Source organism: Branchiostoma floridae, chromosome 4 (genome assembly GCF_000003815.2).
Source record: "Branchiostoma floridae strain S238N-H82 chromosome 4, Bfl_VNyyK, whole genome shotgun sequence".
Taxonomy (NCBI): domain Eukaryota; kingdom Metazoa; phylum Chordata; class Leptocardii; order Amphioxiformes; family Branchiostomatidae; genus Branchiostoma; species Branchiostoma floridae.
Window position 1 is genome coordinate 23,021,587 of NC_049982.1, and position 16,605 is coordinate 23,038,191.

Below are 16,605 nucleotides of genomic sequence, written 5' to 3' on the forward strand. Positions count from 1 at the left end.
CCTTCTAGCTGCTATACAATGTAGGTTGTTACTGACTCTGCTATAGTCGTCATCATTGTGTCATTTATTTCATCCTAAACAATAGCCTGTCTCAACTCTACAAGATAATTCCCTGGTTTGTGCAAATTTTGAAATGTGACAGTACTGTATTGTGAAATTTAGTTATCACATTTCCTAAGATTTATTTTTCCCCACGGGGTCCTCTTTGAAAAATCCAATTTAATGCACAGAGGGGTTCAAGGACAGGTAACAGTGTAACCTAAATCTGGGACCCTGTGTCTGCTCTGTGTAGGCTACCTGCACTAATTCTCAGGACTCAGCATGGTAAACACATTAAACAAACATGGCATGGCCTCTGGCAGGATTAATGGCCATCCAACCCAAGGTCACACAATGACAGACAAGGCAAAGGGCTTGTCAGGAAAATTACAGATGTTATACATTTATCAAAGAAGACATGCAATGCTATGTCATGATATGAATGTTATTGTAAAGGGATAATTTTGTTGTCCTTGATAATGATTTCAAAAGTTCATCTGTCAGTGTTCCTGTGCATTGCCTATGATGAATAAATGATAATGTAACATGAACGGTATAAATTTTGCTGTTTTAATGCAATGAAAAGAGGCACTTAAATTCATTTCACAAGCCTGCATAGGACACTATCGGATGACCTCTTGTCTGCTCTTAGCAATAATTGATATCAACATCATGATGATAATAACATGGTCAAATATTGATTTATAATCTTCTAGAAATGATCATAACCATATGTGTAATGTTATAACATACAGATTAATTTATAAGTATTATGACATGACAACACATGATGGTTGCTTCAGTAAAAGTGACAGCAAAGCTGAGATGGCTTTGATATGACAACTATCATTCAAATGTGAGAACAACAATTGGCAATAAAAATATAGCACCACTGAAGTTTTTAAGGACAACCCATAGCTAGCTTTTGGCTGGGCAACCTGGCTGTAAAAACTATTTTGAACCCTGATCATTGGAGCCAATCTGAGACATAATGTAAAGAATAAAATACTTCACAGAAGAAGAAATAAAGCTGATGTAATAGTCAAAAAGTTATTGTCAATATGGCATTACACTAATTTACTCCAGTCTCAGCTGGGTATTACCAAATGGATGGCTAATCAAATTTAGATTTTTTTTATCTGCCATGTGATGTTTTCATGTGTAATGTCTTGATGGAATTGTAAATTGGCTTATGTATACCAGTTAGTGCTCTAAAACAGGCTTAATCTCATCCAACCAATGGATGGGTTATTGCCACAGCACGTCATAAAATACCTGGGAAGACTTTGAGCTTACACCTGAGACTGCTAATCTTTTTTCCTGCTGCACACAGTGAATACTAACCATACTTGTACCCACAAGGGGCAATCCTCTCTTCCTCAGTTTACCTTCTTATTTTCTTGGACTTGTAAGCCCAAATACATGTGAAGGCCTGCTTTTAAAATCTGTTCATTTTCTAATCTAATGCGGCTGTCTGATTTTTTTTAGGTCCGTTTTTTCTGGAACGGTCCAACAAGAAAAAACTGTTTTGTATCGGTACACTGTATACCGGAACCAACCTCTACTACAACATCAATGCATTTTCTTTACTCCAATGGATTCTTTCTAGAAAAGAAATGAAAAGCTTGCAATTGTTTACAGCCCAAGGGTTGAATTGTACAGTATATGGATTGCAAATGCCAAATACCCATTGCATGTACTTAGTATTGGTTTGGTTCTTCCAAACTTGCACATCAGTACAGAATTCTTGTGAAGTCTACCACATCTGTTCAGATGACCCCTTGAACATCCCCTGGAACTTTGGTGACCATGGGCACACATCACATCATCACTAGGACAAGACAGATGCTGCACAACACACTTCAGTACCAAGGACAAAGATAGATATGGAATGGTTTGAGCTATATGTGGAATATACTTTCAGTGCCGGGGACAATTGCAGATATGGAATAACAATTAACATAAGTATCATGTGAAATACTTTTAGTACCAAGGACAGACTCTGAGGTCGATATGGAATGGTTTGAGCTATACTTGGGAATATACTTTCAGTGCCAGGGACAAATGTAGATATCATATGAAATAGTACAATGGACAAAGGATGAAATGGAATGGTTTGAGTTATAACATAGTACCAGGGACAAGGCAGGTGTTGAATGGTTTGAGATACATGTGGAATATACTTTTAGTGCCAGGGACAAATGTACATACCTTTCATACCATATGAAACAGTACAAAGGTAGGCATTGAATAGTTTGAGTTATAACACTGTTACCTGGGACAACAGCAGATGTGGAATGGCATACATGTACAAAAACATGTAAATATCATATGAAATACTTTCAGTACCAGGGACAAAGGAAGGTCTGGAATGGTTTGAGTTGTAACATAGTGCCAGGGACAAAGGAAAACATGGAATGGTATGAGTAATATGCGGAATACTTCCAGTACCAGGGACAGATGTAGATTTGGAATGTGATTTATGGCATAAGCATCATATAGAATACGGTCAGTACCAGATATAAAGAAAGATCAAGGATAGCAGGAGTAATATTTTCAGTACCAAAGATAAAGGTAGATATGGAGTGTCATGAGTAACATCTACATGATACTTTCAGTAACAAGGACAAAGATATGGAATTGTATATGGGATCAATATCAAATGGAACGTTTGTAGTACCAAGGAGGAAGGAGTCACATGGAATGTTAGATTGAATAGCACAACTAAAATGCGGAATGTTTTCAGCACCCAGGACAAAGCAATGTAACAGCAAATCCTTCTGGGGTGAAGATGAACATAGATAGTGTAGCTCTACTCAGTCTTCACATTTATTCATTTCATGTATTAATCTTGGTAACACATTGGTAGTCCCTTTAGCCATGTACTATGATGTAGGGCTGTTTTCCTTGGAGCCCTTAACAAGTAACCGGAATACGAACTTAGATCATAAATGATACAAAATGGGATTATTTGAAATTATTTCAAAAGCCTTTGCGTAACCAGTAGTTCCCTTTAACCATTATCATTACCTGGGAGACAAGATTCACTCCTGAGTCACGGCTGATACACATCTATTGCACCCTGAAGTGGACCCAGGGCATTTATACCAGCACTTTGATGTGCATATCAACAGCCTGGATGAAGTGTGCATGTATAATATAGATTTCATCATGCACATCTAGATTCATTTTTTTTTATCCCCAGACAGGTCTAACAATGTGTAACTCATGTCTGCTCATGTATATTATGTGATTAACTGTCTCCCATATGGAATGTGGGATGGTGCAATAGATGAGTGTTCGCCTTGCATTCGGTAGATCATGAGTTCAATCCCCGGCCGAGTCATACCAAAGACTTTAAAAATGGTACATGCTGCTTTCTCTGCTTAGCACTCAGCACTAATGAGGAAGAGTATGGAAGTTAAACACACATCACTACCAGCAGACCAGCCCCCTGCTGTAGTGGCTTGCACATGTGTGGCCCAAGGGCTACAGAAATGGAGATGGGTGCCACCCCTACGCATCTGTTACTGATGTACGGGCAACTTTAACTTTAATATGGAATGTATATGAAAACATAAGCCTACTAGGGCCACACATCAGTAGAGCATAAATCTCGAATTATGACTAGTGTCACCTTTCTGCCCCCCCGGGTAAGAAGGCTAATATAGACAGTCTGAGTAAAACCTGCCACAATGGATTTCTACCAGATCCTATTCATCCAGGAACAATTCACATGTGTACGTGATAGGAATATTCTTCCTTATAATTACTGATGATTAGATTGATTGATTGATTGACAACATACTGCTGAACTATCATGAGTGCATTTTGGAACATGATTTTGAGAAGATGATTCTATCCCATTACATAATAATCTACAGTGTTAGAGAATGATCACGTAGCTGTAATCAAATGCCAAAATGGCTTTCACACTTAATCACAGTAGTTCAACAGATGGCTTGGTCCCACCAAGTCTGATCCAAATATACCTTCTACGTCGTATCCAACATACATCTACGGTAAAAACTTACAATTTATCATATAATCATAATGTAATTAACTCTGTAACATTCTGTCACCATGCATATAAATTGTTAATATACGGAATATTTCACAAAATATTTAACGGAATATTTCTGCTCTTTAGTATATATGATTATGATGTTTTAATACTCTTTATATATACATGTATTGCACATATCATAAACGATGACTGAACTACATATACATGTAGTACCGATTTCTACATTTATTAAATCTTGCATTCTAATTTTGGCTTATAACTGAAGGCCTAAACACTTGTAAGATAGGTCTTAACACTTGCATTTGAGGACTGCACTGTAAATAACAAATCCTTCACCCAGATTGGTATCAGCACTAGATATGTATGAAGAATTCAGTGATAAAGCCTGTGTATGTGTACATACATGAAGTGTTAGGCTGGGTCTCGAAATCTATTTCTGGGAATATATATCACTGGTGTACCTAAGCTAAAAATTTTCACAGAATTTTGACGCTGGTAACAAATATAAATTAGGCCATTCCATCCTGTAATGGACAAAAATTGGCATGTAAAGATATTAATTGAACCGAGTTGGGTCTACCAGCAAAATTTGCCACTCAAAATAGAAGAAATTTTAGAGGGAGATTTAAAAATTTTCCCAGGACAGCATGGCCCATGATCGTCGCACCTTCCACAGGATTTCCAGTCAAAATCCTGTGGATGGAAAAAAAACTTGGGGCTGGCTAGCGCACTGGTACACAGATCTGAACAAGTGCACAAGAGATGCACATACACCAATAATAATTGAAATGGCCCATCTAAACCTTGAGGCAAACCCCATGGTATGCAAATGATGTCGCCAGTGATAGCTAGCTGCACTACGTGGTCTACGTGACCAAAAATCCATCCATCCATCCACGGGGACATTTCAAACAAGCAAGGCAATTTCCTGCTTAATGGCTTTTCCAAAGGTCTTTCATTAATCATAAGATGAGCAGACTGCTCTTAATTCTCGTTATTTTATTTCAAGCAGCGTCCTGACCCACTTATAACCCTCAGCACACTGAAGTTGCCATTAGCCACCCAAACTGTCTTGGTTATGGGGTTAGGTAGCAGGGAAAGGGTTAATGTATAAACACTAAGACATGTTTGCCTGGATTACGAACAACACAAGCTCCAATATGCAAAACAGTACTAAAGGGGACAATGAAAAATTCCACCACATCAGATTGCATTACACTGAGGGAGACTTGAATGGAATGGCAAAATGTCAACAATCCAGGGCTCCACATACTGACACTTTGATTTATAAGTGGTGACCTTGGTGCTTAGACTGTAATATTGATTTTTTCCCCTGTACATACATACTGCCATGGCAAAACAAGTCAGCTAGAAAAAACTGATGAATGAATGAAAAACCAAGGTCACAGCTGAGGCTTCTATTCTGTTACGGACATTCTTATATAATTGCGGGAGGAAGATTCCTGTAACCTTGACTTGACAAGTTTTGCCAAGAATGAAAGGTATTGATGGTATAACAGTGCCATCAACATAATTTATATTTGTTTGTCAATGCTGCATTATGCACACTCACTATCAAGTTTATCCTGTGTTGTTCCCCATCTCGAAAATGATATACAATTGCTTGCATGTACATGTTGATGCCATGTACTGTATTAGTGTACAATATAAACAAACCGACTACTAGCATGCCATTTTGATTCCCTAGATGCTGTCTGACATAGCTAAGGGAAATATGCTAATTTGTTGCATTGCGCAAATCAACATACAGCATATATGGCACATGCACTTGCCAATGTCTACTTATTTAAACATGTGTGTTCTTGAATTGCTATTTCATAGCTATTCTGCACAAGTACAGTGAACTACAAGTCAGTTGATGTAATGTGAATGTCCAGGGTGAGCAGTACAGCCAGGAAACGAACTCACAGCTTTTTGGTCCATATGCATGCATTTTTTAGCATAAGTAATCATGCTGAGGGAGGCAACCCTGATAATTGTAATGTTCAAAATTCTTCTTAAGGTCATGGACAACTATCAATCATTAACCACTGTAATGAATTTTTCATATGACAGGACCCCAATTACCTCATTGCTGTCCAGGATCGTTATTAGCAAGCTTGTCATCTAATGGTGCAGGCAACTGGAACAACCTTTCTAAGTCCAATGTTTACAAACAATTGAAGCAATTTCCCATTGAATTCAGTTAACCTGCAAAGTTGTGCCAGTTGCACGTTGACTAACCACAAATTTGGGAGACTTCCTCATTTTCTACAGCTCACTGGGAATGAACGTCCTTGAAAATGATAGACAAGAAAAATGTAAATGGCCATGTACAAGGATGTACATCATGTACAGCGGTCATGCAACCATGTGTAGCCATGTACACGTATTGGTTTAGAAGATTGTATTGGTTTTTGAGCATCTTTGAATGATGTTGCAGTTTTCCACCCTGAATATTGTTTTGCAATTAATCTAACTTACAATTTGAAGAAATGACAGGAAAATCTACTGTCTCCTTCAATGCCCTGATACCACATAATGGGCCTTTAAATCAATTATCCTTGCTGCAGGGTGATTGGCCAGTCTCCAGAGACACCCTTACGATTGTTTGTTTACATTGAAGACCAGTGGGGTGGATCTGTCTCATTAACTAGGTCAGCAGCCAATGGGTCTGACCCTTTTCACAGATGGACAAAAGACACTTGTAGGGGATCAGATGTCTCATAAGATAAGGTTTGTTGACAACAGTCAACAGATATTGACAAGCGTTAAAGACAGTTAAGGTAAAGCACTGGTAGCAAGCTCACACACAGCACCACAGACTTATTGCTGACTTTAGGTAAACAAGATCCGTAAATTAAAAACCACAAAGGAATAGAGTCATATTTAGTTGTTGACATTTTTGTGATGCCAGTTTGAAGTGGCCCCAACTGGTTAGGACTTGTTTATGTCTGTAGAATTATCAAGATAAGATAAAAACATTATGGCATGTTTGCTATTGTTTTTTCATCAACGCTTTCCCAACACATATGTTGTTGACTATGTTTACAAAAAGAGAAATAAATGGCATATGGTAAGCGATTATTACAATGGCATATCTTCTAGGGATAGAACTATGAAAAATGCACAACCATTCTTATCATCAAAGTGCGTTTATAGGCGATATTCGCTGGTGGTATATGGAAAGATCCTGTTACAAAATGTCACCACTCCATGTAACATTTTATCTTCGAGCTTCAAGGGCGTCCAGGTTCATGCACCAAAAACTTTAAGTTCTCTCTGACCTAGCGCCAAAGCGCAACTATTTCTTGATCCAAACCATTGGCAAGTTTGTATGAGTACACTTCTTAATATGAAGTTCTTCTAGAAATGTCGAGTTTGGCGACAAATGTGCAGCGACAACAAGATGGGGCCCTCCCCAACACGCCCAACCTCAAGGTGAAACCCTCAGACACAGACACGCGACTGAGTTCCCTTACCGAGACATACACCGTCACATCTCCAAACTTGTCCGTCTTCACAACCTCCTTCTGCAAAATAGTAAAGAACAACAAGACAATGTGAGAGAAGAATTCGTATCTCATGGTACCATTTTTTATTTTTTTCACGGATGAGCGAGCGCCTGGGTACGGCCCCCATGGCATTGGTAGGAACAACTAGGGCCAGGGATAGGGACGTACTTGAACATGAGACGACCGTGACCGAAAAGGGGAGAAAAGCAATGAATTCCACCGACAAAATACTGTCATCTCTTACCGTCTCTTCCATAGTGATGGAATGAAGCTTTCGACGATGAAAACTTAAGTTGCCAGTGGTTGTTTTTCTGCGTAAACGCCCTCTTTAGCAACACTCAAATCCCGTTGTTGTTGTTGAAGGTAGAGGAAACTGAGGAACTGTGCTCTCGTACTCTCACGAGATTTGAAATGACGAGAAAACACGAGACTTTGTATTGGCCAATCCAAGCCCGTCGATAGTTTTGACCAATCAGCAATCGTCTGTTAAATGTAGTGCGGGCATGCGCAGTATGCCGTTGTCACAATAAACAAATTTGATTCATTTCTCAAAGATTTGCGACTTTCGTGGACAATCAAGACTTTTTACAGCACATCTGGTAGGTTTTCGAAAATGTTTACGCAGACTGTGAAATCATACGATTTTAATGATTGACTTGCAGTGTTGTCTTTTGCAATATATGCTGTAAATTTTCGATTATAGTCCCCGAAAAGCGTTGCTATGCTCAGATAGAGTTTTCTTAGGACTCTGGTTCCGCCCCCCTCCCACAAACAACTGGGTGCAAAAACATCACACCTGATTATATCAAAAGCTCCTTGATTATATCTGTAGTGCAGCATCTGTAGTAATGCTTCTGCAATTTGCAAGGTAAGTATTTCATGCAGTGTTCTAACAGTGGCAAGAACACAATTTTATCGTATGCGTGAGGTCACTTTCTACTTTGTTAAAGAACCTCAGACTAGATTCACAAGACTGTGAACCAAACTTATGTCTTGTGCTTTCAGGATATTTTCCCGTCACCATGAGTCACAAGAAGCTGCTAGCCTGCTGTGTGGAGTTACTGGACACATTTAACCCAGAGGAGAACTGTGTGGAGGACCATCTGAAACACTTTCTGAAGAAAAACAAGGTGGATGTCTATGCTTTAACTTAGCACTTCTTGTGCAATAGAAAATTTGACAGAAACCACTTTGTTTCGCAGACATAAACTCAACACAAAGTTCGGAAACTTAATTGAAGCTGATCGATTTAAACACCAAAATTTGAGCTCTCATGTGTTTACGTAGCTCTCAACTTTGAATTAAACGTAACATTAGTTAATCCAATACAGTTGATGAAGTGATATAAACAGAGTCTGAGAAAAGGGTTGATGAAACTGTTTCTCACTTCAAGAGAGATGGACAGATGGAGCTTATTATTAAATTAAGTAAAGAATGTTATTCAAGCAAATAACAAGACCCCCCCCCCCCCACCCCCTTTCCCAGACTTTAGATGAAAATGACCAGACCTTCATAGTGGAGGTGTTCTCTGGCTGCATCCGGTACGCTCCCATCATGAAGGTGGTGGTGGACGGCTTCTACAACGTGAAGGAGGGCAAGCGGTCGCTCAGATCAGAGAGGAACATTTATATCAGTAAGTATCAGGCACCCTGCCACTGGCTCTGAGTTCTAACCTAAAGGAAGATGACTTCATGTTTCATGCTGTCTGCTGTCTAAGGAGAGCATGATCTTAAGATACATCGGAAACAATGTCAAAAGTATGAGGTCACTGCATCTGATGTCAACTAGAAAATTGTTACATGTTTCTGGCTGTAGAATGATGTGAAACACCTGATTGAATTTTTGTTGTTGTTTTGTTTCAGCCTTGTGCTACATGACAGTGTTCAGACTGGATGAGTTGGGGATCGTCCATTTTGGCAATTTTGTCAAGTCCCAGGATATCAATAGGATGCACAATGTGAGTACTGTATCATAGATGACTAAATCTTCCTTTAGCAACCTACTACAGCCATGAACTTTCCCCCATCTCCTTTTAAACCTACACTAGAGTGCCATCACAAAATCAGTATGTGTGTTAGAATGTGCGTATAGGGACATTTGATATTCAAAGTGTTACCAAATTTATTGCCATTTCATTGTATTGCCTATAAAAGATATTTCATTTCTTTATAAAGAAATAAATTTCTATCTAATATCTTTCCAGATAAAAATGTACCAAGGTAGTCAAGCACACTAGTCATTGATGCCTTTTTTTCCCCAAATGCTATCATTTTCATCATCAATCATCTGTAGGGGCAGTACAACATGCTTTAAGCTCAAGAAAGGGTTTGTTTTTCTTTTCCAGTTTTTCTCCTTCTTCCTGGCTGATGAGAATCTGAAGAAGTGGATCAAGGATGAGTGGTGCAAACACTACGACCCCAGGTTTACCCAGGACAACCTTCTCAAGCCTTTACAGAGGTATGGACATGTCAGGACACAGTCTTTAACGCGTCTGTTGTTGGTACTATATCTCAATGGAGTGAAGTATTGTTTTTGCTATTCTTTTTGATTGTGTTTTTGTGATTCCCAAGTACTGTATACACACTGCAGTGTTGCCATACACCCTAATGATCAGTGCTGTCTCTTTGAAACTAGAAGGATAAAATGTTCAGGTAATGGGATGAAGTCTGCCATCTCTAATTATCTTGTTTTGTTGTTTTTGTCATAGAGTCAGTGTGAGCACCAGTCAACCATGGGCATGTATTCCCTACAAGTGTAATGCAGAATATGTAATGTTGATACTGATTATCTTTCTAGGTGGATGCCAGAGTTGGAAAAAATGATCAGCCAACTTGCAGACAAGGTGGCAAACAAGAACAACTTACCGAAGAAGGTTGTGAAGCCTGCAACACAACCACAGGAGTTCAACATCACGCAGCCCAAACCCAGAGCCATCCCTGTACCTGAGAGAATACCCAAACTACACAAGCACAGACCTGTAAGTAATGGTGCTATGTTTAACTTAGTGATTTGATCATTTCTGGGAACTGCAAACCTGATGTGAGTGTGCAAAATTAATAAAGACAAAGTTTGGCTCCCCAAAAATTGCTCTCATGATGAAATCAAGTGGTCAGGAAGGTTACAAAAATGATTGAACAGTCACACAGAATATACCAAACAATAAAGTTCATTTTTCGACTCTTTCTTTGACTTTGGATTTGACATGGGCATTGTACAACATTGAATACAACTTTAATTGTTTTCACTTTATGGTATTCGTTTACCATTTTTGCAGCTGCTTTGCATAATTTACAGTAAGTTTGAAAATGTTTTTTTGGGGGGAGGTACATGTATTTTTTTGGCTTGTCTGTCTGTCTAATGTGTTTTTTCAGTGCTGTTAAAAATGTTCTGCCAGGGAATCCTTATTGGGTGAGGGGGTGAAGTCTGCTATCTCTGGATTTTTTTTCGACTTGCCTCGAATGATGATGTTTTTCTGGTGACACAGGTTCCTGAGTCAACGTATCGACCTCCCAAAGAACAGACTCTATTGGCAGAGGCAGAAGAGATGAACAGAAGAAGAGCAGAGGTAACATCAACTATCATAATTCCACCAGATGCTTTTATACCGCCACCTAAAAAACATTAGTAAAGAGGTCTTCAAATGAATGTCTTGAACACCGAATGTTGAATATCCTAAATGTAATACAATTCAGATATTTAGGTGTTGAAGACAATAAAAGACAATCCTCATAAGGCCTCTATAACCACTAGTTTTGAGGTGGCGGTATAATGCCACCTGGTGGAATTATGAGAATGTATGTTAGGCTTGCTATTTTTTTTCAAGTAGAGAATAAAAATACTGTGTATATTGCAATACAGTACTATGCTTAGATGTGTGCGTGCACATGTACATGCTGTCAAGGTTATTTATGAAAGGCTTCACGTCTTTCAAGTTCACTTTCATGGAACCCTTCCAAGACTGCGTGCACCAGTAATTGCCCCAAATGACTCCAAGGCTAGCACTCACAGGCACATGACACTTCTATCATTTGCCATCAGCTCGAGAGAATTTAACATGATTTAGAAATAGCGATCTCTGGCAGAAGGCCGTAAGTGCTGTAAGCTCTTTGCCGTTAGTATTTCTTTTACGTTGTTCGTAGATTTCTATAGTTGCCAAATGGCCCACCAAGATATTTCCCAGGAGCGTTGGACTTAATCCGCAAAACAAATGAAGCAGAATGGTCATCATGAAGGGGAATCCTCAGTTCCAATATGGGAGGGAACAGTGTAAATCTTTAAGTCTTCTTTTTATTGGAAAACTTCTGAAGCTATGTCCCCAAGGGGAAAATTTCTATACAAGTTTCTTCATGACAAACTATTGAATCAGCCAAAAAAAAATTACCATCACGGTGGTGTACTTTCTTCATCAGCCTTCAGAACTCCAGACATAATAGAAAGTAAGTTTATTTGCAAGTTCATGCCCGTTGGTTACTTGCAAGTACATGGTAGAAACAAGATAGGGAATAGGCATGTAACAATGAACTGTGACAAAGAGACTACTCGAATACTAGTGTTGACTATATGTAGATAGGTTGCGTTTGTCTTCTTTTTTGGAAGTAGAGGAAGACCAAGAGTCCCACTTTTTCTACAGTTTGTGGGTTTTGTGATTTTAAGAAGAAAGTGGCTTTCTGTTTGTCCGTAAATGTGAGAAAGCTGGGGAATATAATGTGTGATAACACTGTGATTTCTTTAAACAAATGAATGTGTTTCTTTTGGAGTGGTTTATAATACCTGGCCAATGATTTCCTCATTGAAAATGCCACTCAGAGTGTTCAAAATTGATACCTATTTGACTGGTATTTTCCTTCATTTTCAATAGGTAAGAAAATAATCATAATAAGTGTTGTATAGTCGTGTGTTATCTTTAGACTGGGTGTGCTTTGACTGCCAAAAGAAGTCATTGACATTCTGTTCAATAGGCATGTCACACCATGTATTAGATGAAACCATCATGGTCTGTGATCAGGAGGGGTGGCTACTACGTGCAATCATTCACACGAGGGATATGTCATTACTGTGGGTGACAGTCAGTTAAGTGCTACAAGCTGAAAAGTAGGGCCTGGCTGAAAAGTGCTGGTAGCCGTTTACAAATTCATTGCACCGTGTACAAAATTATGTTACGTTGCTGTAAAAGTGGCATACCAAATGCTGCCATGTACATGTATAGTAGCTTAAACTTCAAACCTACATTACTATAAACTTCTATAATCTGTCTAGTCGTCTATTGGTACAGAGTTTGTGTTGTTTACAGGCTTAGACAGCTGGTGTAAGGTACCTGTACCAAAAATTGTGGCAGTAACTTAAGGCTTACATCACAATTCCCCAAAAAGGCCAGGCCAGGCAGTTTTTGAGAAAAACTGTGATAATTTTTTTTGATATAACAGAATAATAACAAAAAAACAGACCAAAAATAACTCAACAGCATCCCTTGGCACAAAATTTAATCCTTTGTTTCCACAAACAGCCCAGCTGGTCCCTGGGTAGGAAATGTGACGTAGGCCTAACTGCAGCTCCCTCCTCAAGTTCAGTAGGTCATTGCCATCGATTGCGGTGCAATTTCCAGACCTGACCGCTGAGGCAGAAAAGACGGGTGATTATACGAGCGGTGAGCTCAGCCAGAAAACAGTTTGTGTGGAAATTATCCGGAAAATTGGTCTACAGGAGCTGAGCAGAAGAGCAAAATGAGGATTACGATGTTAGTTTGGAAAGGCATTGCAATCTTACTCTATGTTCTGAAGAGGATTGATGGAGATAGTCAGACAGACCATAAAATTTTATGCCCTAGAAGCGATAGCCATTCAGATAGATTATTAGATGGGCCTCAGGATAAGTGAAGATGGGTCATTGAACCGTCATTTCCACCAATCAGCTCAGTCGTTCAACAGTTCGCAGTAGTTCAGGATAAATCTATCGGGACGTTTTGCTTGTCTGCCAGACCTTGGATTTTGATGGGACAATTTCTGTTACTTTGGGTTGTAAATTGTTCGTTTATTCATGAAAGCTCAAATCGGCCTGCAAGCCACTTTTGATACAGCTCAATACAGGGACTGTGGAATGATGGTTGACGTCTACACTTTTCCAAGATTACTTGGACTCAATTATGATAATGAAACTGCTACCTTAATACTAGTTCACCTTTATTTGGGGAGACCTATATCCCCTGTTTTTTAAATACAGGATATTTTGTGATGTCAAGTCGACGGACGTGGTTTTAAACTGCAGTATTTTGATAACATAGCGGTTTAAAGCCATCATCCGTCAACTTGATATACCCGGCGTGTTCTTTTTGTTCTTAAGGTTACCCCGCAAATAAAGGTGAACCATCGTTATCTCTAAGATACATTTTTCCCTGTGCGATTTTGTGTTCAGACATGTGTGTCTGTCTGCAATGAATATCATGAAGCATAGTGATAAGAATGTGAAGATAGGAAGCTGTCTTTGACACATGATGGAAACAGAAAGATTCCAATGACTGATAAGCATGACGTGGGAGCAAATTGCAAAGGGCATCAGTGCAAGCATCATGCATTGCATTGTTCCCCAAAGAGCAAATACCCTGCTTCAGTAGTGCATGTAATGTCATATCAGCCTGTTTGATTTGTTTTTATTTGTTTGTCTTGCAAAACTGATAAACAGCCTTTGGGAACAAACAGACCAGACAGTATCTCAGTATCTCAGAGGTGAATCAAGTGAGAAATATTGCAGTCATATTTCATGACTTCTTCTTTTTCCCCCACAGGAGATTCTAATGGATGCCAACAGGTTTCAGTTCCGGGCTGCCATTTCAGAGAAGTCAGCAAAGACTAAGGTCAGTGCTTTTTGTACCGCTTTGTTGAAAGCTTTTTAGGAGAAAAAAAAAGTTCTAGGGATTTCTCATAGAGAATAAGAGCCATTAACTTCTGTCAGTAATGTTCTATGACTGCACAGTGACATTTCCTTTTCAAAAGGACCGTTTCTAACTTTGAATTTTATATCCATCACATGCATTGTTGGGGATGGGGCGGACTTTATCTATTGCATGCCATGGCAGGCACTGACTATGATCAATGGTTGGAGTGTTGTAAAACAAATGGCAAAATTTGGTTCAATTAGAATTTTAAAGCCATCATGGGAGTTTTTTAACAGATGGGGTGAATTTTTTCCATCCCAACAAGAAATATTCTATATCTGGATGGAGGGACAGTTCAGGCCTTGTCCACATGAATCCAACAATGCCAAGCAATTTTGTGACACGCATTTCTAATTTGAGTTGTTTTTCCCCTGTAGAAAATCATGGCTGAGATCATGGATGAAGAGGACTCCAAACTAGACTTTGAGAAGAACCGAGCCAGACCTCTGCCGAGACATGTGGTGAGAACTGTCAATCAACCAGTAAATCAATTGATCAATCCATTGATCAATTTACCGTCTTGTTGCAAGTCCTCACTGTACAGTAATAATAAAAATATTTGTAAGACCTCTCTATGATAAGAGACATTGCATTGTGTCATAGTGTTGTTACAAATCCACTAAGAAGACAGATGGTAAAGGAATCTTGAGTAATAGCATTGGACCGAAGCAGAGGCAGCTAGCATTATTTTTTTGCTCTGCAAAAATGTGTTTTACAATCCATGAATTTTCTACCGACACCAGGAAAATAAAGATGTGGTCAGAGACGAAGTCAGGTTTGGCGGAACATAACAATTTATTCCTCAAACGGGAAATCAATCGAATATGTATATCAGCTTCAGTTACCCAAGAAGCAGTAACAGACATTGCATTGTGTCATAGTGTTGTTACAAATCCATTAAGAAGACAGATGGTAAAGGAATCTTGAGTAATAGCATTGGACCGAAGCAGAGGCAGCTAGCATTATTTATGTGAAGATAGGATACTCCACCTAATAGATTCCTTTGTAGCAAAATTAACCATTGTTTTGAGTATCCCCCATTCACAAACAATTAAGTCCGGTCCAGACCTGAACCTGGACAATACCTGTACCTGAATTTTCTGTACTGGTAGCCACCCCTAGTATTGAGGTTAATGATCACACTGTGTTAACCTGTGTTCCCTGTCTCCAGACTGAGAACATCCCCATCAAGCTGAACACAGCAGCCATCCTGAGGGAGGGGGCACTGGTGCAGAAGAAGGAGGAGGATGAGCTCAAGAAGTAAGTCTTTTGAAACAGGTTATACAAATGGACTTATAACAATTTGTCAAACTTGAATGCAGCTGCAACATCTAGCTGCAGCTACATCATTATGGAACATGCTTTGGATTGCTTCCCTGTGGGGTGAGTTCTAAAAGTTTTCAAATCAAAATTAAGCAAACATCTGTCGTCACAGTATAGTATAGTAACCCAAAATATATGAGTGGCTCCTTAAGCCTTAGTTTTGTGGAAAATTCTTAGTATATATAAGAAAAAAAGCTCCAAGTAGAACCATTCATTATTGTCCTGTGGAAGATGAAAGATGGTCACCAATGCAAAACATTGGTTGTACCTCCTTGTTTGTGTGTAACAATCTTTCTTATCTGAGTCATTTGCCAACCTGATGAAATCATTCATGGAAATATCTTCTCCTTCTCCCCAGACTGCTGGACCTTGAGGCGGGTGCGAAAGATGCGAGCGAGTTCCTTGAGTGGCAGCAGAAGATGAGACAGAAGGACTACGACGAGCAGCTGGCAGAGATCGAGAGACGGCGTCTGGAAGGGAAGCTGAGCCACGAGGAGGCCATCTTGGCTCGCCAGACTCTGGTGAAGGAGAACAGGCAGAAAGTACAGGACATGAAAGAGGAGGTAAGACGTAAATATGGAAGGGAATCCTTACAGTGTTAGTAGAACAGAATTCCTTTAAAAGTGTGCATAGCTATAAAAGTGACTCGTAGCAATGTCATGCTGCAATATCAGCTACCAGGAAATTATTATGCTTCCTCCCAAGCATTCTGCTTTGAGTTTGACTAAAGAAGTACTTCAGGAAGTTACTTTCCATATAAGTGAAACTGCTGC

At 39.3% G+C, this 16,605-nt stretch overlaps 2 protein-coding genes across 7 annotated transcripts in view; one reads left to right on the forward strand and one right to left on the reverse strand.

Moving 5' to 3' along the window:
* LOC118414266 (uncharacterized protein ZK1073.1-like) overlaps positions 1-7,994 on the reverse strand; it is a 35,987-nt gene extending 27,993 nt beyond the window's left edge. For 4 of the 6 annotated variants that reach the window (XM_035818189.1, XM_035818185.1, XM_035818186.1 and 1 more), the window contains exons 1-2: positions 7,826-7,994; positions 7,549-7,599 (exon numbers count right to left, since the gene is read on the reverse strand). In XM_035818189.1, the coding sequence (XP_035674082.1) occupies positions 7,549-7,599; positions 7,826-7,837 (63 nt within the window). In that variant the 5' untranslated portion in view covers positions 7,838-7,994. The remainder of the gene's footprint in view (positions 1-7,548; positions 7,600-7,825) is intronic. The other 2 variants (XM_035818191.1, XM_035818188.1) reach the window with 1 other exon arrangement.
* A 31-nt stretch (positions 7,995-8,025) lies between these two features.
* LOC118414264 (cilia- and flagella-associated protein 99-like) overlaps positions 8,026-16,605 on the forward strand; it is an 11,931-nt gene continuing 3,351 nt past the window's right edge. The window contains exons 1-11 of the mRNA XM_035818184.1: positions 8,026-8,180; positions 8,587-8,711; positions 9,067-9,214; positions 9,444-9,538; positions 9,926-10,038; positions 10,378-10,558; positions 11,066-11,146; positions 14,360-14,428; positions 14,887-14,970; positions 15,681-15,769; positions 16,191-16,397. Coding sequence (XP_035674077.1) covers positions 8,604-8,711; positions 9,067-9,214; positions 9,444-9,538; positions 9,926-10,038; positions 10,378-10,558; positions 11,066-11,146; positions 14,360-14,428; positions 14,887-14,970; positions 15,681-15,769; positions 16,191-16,397 — 1,175 coding nt within the window. The 5' untranslated portion in view covers positions 8,026-8,180; positions 8,587-8,603. The remainder of the gene's footprint in view (positions 8,181-8,586; positions 8,712-9,066; positions 9,215-9,443; positions 9,539-9,925; positions 10,039-10,377; positions 10,559-11,065; positions 11,147-14,359; positions 14,429-14,886; positions 14,971-15,680; positions 15,770-16,190; positions 16,398-16,605) is intronic.